Source organism: Orycteropus afer, unplaced genomic scaffold (assembly GCF_000298275.1).
Source record: "Orycteropus afer afer isolate SDZICR_OR568_19922 unplaced genomic scaffold, OryAfe1.0 scaffold00154, whole genome shotgun sequence".
In the NCBI taxonomy this organism is placed as follows: Eukaryota; Metazoa; Chordata; class Mammalia; order Tubulidentata; family Orycteropodidae; genus Orycteropus; species Orycteropus afer.
The window spans coordinates 6,265,382-6,270,795 of record NW_006921741.1 but is presented as its reverse complement, the minus strand read 5'-3'; the positions used below and the strand labels follow the sequence as shown (position 1 = coordinate 6,270,795).

General features: G+C 38.9%; 1 protein-coding gene across 1 annotated transcript in view; it reads right to left on the bottom strand.

The window, feature by feature from the left end:
• CCDC81 (coiled-coil domain containing 81) overlaps positions 1-5,414 on the bottom strand; it is a 68,237-nt gene that overhangs the window by 42,913 nt on the left and 19,910 nt on the right. Inside the window, exons 5-6 of the mRNA XM_007946288.1 lie at positions 4,739-4,818; positions 1,753-1,871 (exon numbers count right to left, since the gene is read on the bottom strand). Coding sequence (XP_007944479.1) covers positions 1,753-1,871; positions 4,739-4,818 — 199 coding nt within the window. The remainder of the gene's footprint in view (positions 1-1,752; positions 1,872-4,738; positions 4,819-5,414) is intronic.

Below are 5,414 nucleotides of genomic sequence, written 5' to 3'. Positions count from 1 at the left end.
ATATATATATATAATTAGAAGGGAAAATAAAATATAAATGAGAACTCTCATATTTGAAGGTTTAATTATGTGCCAACAGTGCTAATTGCTATACACACTTTGTGTAAATACAACTCAGGACGATGATGCAAAATGTCTAAATCCCAAATGAATGGTGCCATCTTTAAGGATCTGACATATTCAGAGGAAAGAGAAGCCACTTCAGGAATGCAATGATGAGAGAAATTTTCATGGAGGAAGCAAGAGGTGAAAAGGGTGTAAAAAGGGATAAATTGAAAGAAAAGTAGTCCAAGCAAGAGAAAAAGAAGGGATAGAGGCATGGAGTCATGGAAAAGCAAAGCGTATTAGAACATAAACAGACAATTTTGCTCAAAAAAAAAAAAGTTCATGTAGGGAACAATACAGAAGAGTTTAGAGAGATGAAAGCATGTGAATACGAGGCTAAAAGTCAATGTGATATGTTTTGTTTGGCTCAATTAGTGTTTTTTGTTTCTATATCAATTAGTTGGGAGCTCTGGTAGCATAGTGCCTAAGGCACTTGACTGCTAACCAGAAGCCTGGCAGTTCAAACCCACCAGCCACTTCTCAGAAGGAAGGCTGGGCAATCTACTTCTGTAGTTACACCACCTCGGAAACTCAAGGAGAAGTCGCTATGAGTCGGGTCTGACTCGACAGCACATAACAACATATCAATTAGTTACTAACATTTAATAGTCACATAAAAATCAGGATCTGTGCTTTTTTTGAACAATCAGAATATCTGATATCACTTGGTTCATATTTCCACAAATCAACAATCTGTTAGAGAAACAGTCCTCAGGGTTCCTAGGACCCTTTCAAAAGGTTTTCAAGGTCCTAGGATTTTCTTCATATTCTTCAACCAAAACAACATGTCACAACAGAGTAAATGAAGAACTTGATAAGAGAATTCAGTTTCTTTCTATGAAGCCAGATATCAAACAAATTAAAAAAAAAATGTAAAACTGTCACTATTCACATTTCATAACAAATTATTTATGTTAACATGTGATGGATTTATTATTGTCATTTTAAGTGAATAAATAAATATTTGTAAATTTTCTGATTCTTCATTTCAATATAGTAAATATCAACAGATGTAAGTACCATAAACAAAAGCTTTTTGGGGTACCCCATAATTTTTTCAAGTATAAAGAGGTCCAGAGATCCAAAGTTTGAGAACTGCTGTGCTGAGGCACCTCAGAAACAGCTGCTCCTCACAAGAGGACATGCTCTCTCTACTTCACCATGTTGTTGTTATGTGCCATCGGACCCGATTCAAATCAACCCCTCCTTGGGTTTCCAAGGTACTATCATTATGGAAATAGATTGCCCAACCTTCCTTCCAAGGAGTGGCTGGTGGGTTTGAACCACCAGCCTTCTGGTTAGCAGTCAACTGTCTTAGGCACTATGCCACTAGAGCTCTCCTACATTGCTATAGTCTGAAATCCAGCCCACTTAACTCCTTTATGTTACCTGCCTGGACCCTGTAAATACCTGAGTTTTGACCCCTGTAAGCAAGGGGGAGCCAGTGAAGAGACAAAGTCTAAAAGTCTGAGAGTCATAGAGTCTAAGCAGAGAGTGGGTACAGTGAGATAGGATTTCAGAAACAAAAGCTATTAATTACAAGAAATCCAGTGATTATTCATGAATTTTATTTTGAGCAGATGAGTTAATAAGCAATACGGTTGAGTTCACAAGCAGTAAAAGGTGACAGACTACTCAGAAACTTACCTCTGATGCCTTCTTTATCCGAGTGCTCTTTAACCTTGCACTTCCTTGCTCTATTCTCTCCACCTTCTTCTATAATGGTCTCCATGGGTGGTTTGTTTTCTGTCTCCTTGATATCAATCCTAGGAACAACTCAAGATGTTTATCCACAGCACTGGGCTGAAATAGGTGACCGTAACCTCTCCATTCCAAGAAGCAACTCAGCCAGCTCAATGATTCTGAAATAACGCCCATGTCCTTTAAGGGGGTGTCTCTGGGTGGTGAAAACAGTTACTGTGCTCAGCTGCTAACTAAAAGGTGGAGGATGAAGTGCACACAGAGGCACCTCAGAAAAAAGTCCTGGTGATCTATTTATGAAAAAATCAGTCATTAAAAACCCTATGGAGCACAGTTCTATTTGGACACACATAGGGTGGAATTAAAAGTCAACTCAATGGCAACCAGTTGCCCTCAAGGAGCAAATGCTTTGGTTTGCTGAACACATATTATGGGATCGCTCTCTCTGAAGCTAAATCTGGGAACCAACTAAAACCTTACTCTATCTGCTCTGTGATCTTAAAAGCAACTTGTTCATAGAGAAATTAGTGCTTAGAACCGGCTCATTCCACTTCAACCTCCTGCTGAGAAACTGCATTTCTGCACAAATATACTAAATCAGAATCTGGGTGGAAATGCAAATTCTCAGCATGGGGTCAAACTGGAATGAACCAGTTCAAACCCCTGAGAGAAACTACTTTTGAAGACCTGGAATTAAAGTTTTTCACTTCTGTTTGTTTCAGTTCTATTTTTTTCTATATCTTTTTCTAGTTTTATAACCAGATGCCATGATAAGCAAGGTAAACACAAGTAAGCTACTAATTTGTAGTGTACTTTTCCACTATATCAAAGATTCTCCAAACTCAAAACACCTCCCTATAGAATCAAAGCCTCTTCAAATTTACAATCCCTGACAAGGACAGAGTGTCCAGTAAGCAAGCTAAGCATGGGCTTAGTTGTGCTTACTTATTAATCTATAGAGGTGACATGTGAAACTGTTTACTACAGATTAGTAAGTAAACCCATGCTTACCTTGCTTATTGGGTACTCTGTCCCTGGTTGGGTAGTATGAAAGCTAGGACTCCCAAAGATTTACAGCCTGGTAGACAGAATATGCCCCAAAATAACTATTCCTCTCTTCCTTCCTATTCCTCATCCTCTCCCAAGCAAAAGTGACGGACTTGGAAAGGTAGAACGGGGGACAGTAAAAAAGAACACTGGAACAGCTGGGAGACATGGTTTTATTTCTGGCTTGGACACTCATTAGTTGTGCCACCATTTTATCTGCAAAATGAAGGGTTTGGGCTAGCTAATCTCTAAAGGTTTATTCTAGCTTTAGCGCTGATACTGCTGAACTATGTATCACACAGCTGTTCCAGGAGGGTGCAATCCCAAACCAACAAACACAAGAGGACGTCACAGACTCATAAAAGATGGGCAAATAATACTCTGGGAAGCTACTATTCCCCAAACTTCCTTCACCTCAAATGCATAGTTGTTAATGGCACTGCAATTAAGATTACTATGACTAAGAACACCTAACAAGTGAATGATGGCCAACCTAGAAATAAAATCCTATCTCCTGACTCCAATGTTCTTAATACTACATCATGTTGCCTCACTCATTAAAAAAGTAATAATTATGAATTAAATTTTGGTTTTCTCTACAAAATGAAGAAAATTATAACACTTATAGAGTTGTAATGAAGATTAAATACAATGATATTGAAAAAGTGCTTAACATTCCCTGACACCTAGTAAGTGTACCACAGATAGCAGCCAGTAATATTATCCTTACCATTGTTTTTATCATTAATATTATCACTGGCAGCAGTAGGCACAAGTAATATCCATTGTGCTCTCTCTTATTCTTTGTGTAATTCTATCATTCCAAGAGAAAAGGGTTTGGGATAGAGCCTGTTTCCTTACCCTTCCTTGTCCTTAAAACCTCGTCAGTGGTAAGAATCAAGGCTCAGACAGGAAGTGGGCCAAACTGAAGACTAGGATGAAACTGGATAGAAGTGGTGGGAAGTAAAGTTCAGCAGGTGAGAGAAATTTTACTAATATTGCAGGGATGAAGATTGGTGGAAGGAGCACTAGTGGTGCAGTGGTTAAGGGCTCAGCTGCTAACTAAAAGGTTGGCAGCTCAAACCCCCCCAGTGGATCCATGGAAAAAAGTCCTGGTAGTCTGCTCTCATAAAGACTATGGCTTAGGAAACCCTATGGAACAATTCTACTCTGTCATATAGGGTCACTATGAGTCAGAATCAATTTGATGGCACATAACAACAAGGTTGGTAGAAAGAAGCTGTGGTGGTGCACTGGTTAAGAGCTCAGCTATTAACTGGCTCTGCAGGAGGAAGACTTGGGATCTTCTCTCATGAAGATTACAGCCTGCATGCTTATGTATAAAACCAAACACATCATGGGATTTGGTTTCTTGGCCATGGTTTAGGGTCTTGGTTTCATGGAACATCACAGTCAATTGGCTAATGTGTTTAGTGCTTCTGTTCTCCTAGTTCACTGCATAGTACCTGTGTTCTTAAAAGCTTTCAAGTAGCCATCCAAGGCCTAACAATTGGCATTTATTCACATAAAGCAAAAGAGGAAGAAGGAGAGCCAGGAATAGGAGGAGAATATGGATTATGTGGCTAACAACTGCCTCCCTTGACATGAGACCAGAAGAACTGGATGGTGCCTAGCTACCATTACTGAATATTTTGATCAAAGATTCTATAGAAGAATCCTGATCAAAAGGGGGAAAATTCAGAAAAGAATTTCATATTCTCATAGAGTGCATGCAATAAACTCTTTTTCCCTGCTGAGCTGAGAGAGAAAAACTGCACTAAAAAAGGATAAGCTATAACAGGTTGAGGGAGAAACACTGCCAAATTAGAACAACATATAAGAAAGGAGAACTGGTGATGCCTGGAGAAACCCATGGAGCACTCACCTTGGAAATACAAGCACACTGCAGGGTCTCTTCCCAAGGGCCTCTGTGCTAGATAACACTGAGTCCACAGTGCCTGGCCTCTGGAGGACAAGAAAAGAGAAGGGTTACACTTGGGCTGTGATTCAGGACAAAGGCAAATTAGATGCTACAGGCTGTGTCAGAGGCAAAGCTACCAGGATACTCTTTATTGCTGTTTTTCATCCATGCTTAAAATCTATAACTTGAACTTTAATGAGAAATATCTCATTCATCAAAGCAGTCAACCTGGTAGCTGCACAGTAATTCCATTGATACTGCATTTTCACAAACCATTTTCTCTTTGGAAACTACCTTCAGAGTTGACAGCTTTTTTTCCTTCATCTTTAGGAGGGGATCAGACATATGAAATCTATCATGAAAATGAGCAAGCTAGCTAATTCCACTCTTGACCCAAATAATTCTAAAACTGGGTACAGGCTTTGGAGTTAGGTGGACCCATGTTCAAATCTCCATATGGCTATATGGCCTCAGGCCTTAATTATATGTGAATAATAATAAGATCCAATTCATAGGATTTTTGTGAGGTACTGTATGTAAGTGCCTAAACAAAATTATAGCTATTATTATCATAGAAAAATCACATTATTATACTAGTATATAACAATAACATATGTATTTATATATGTTTATACATATA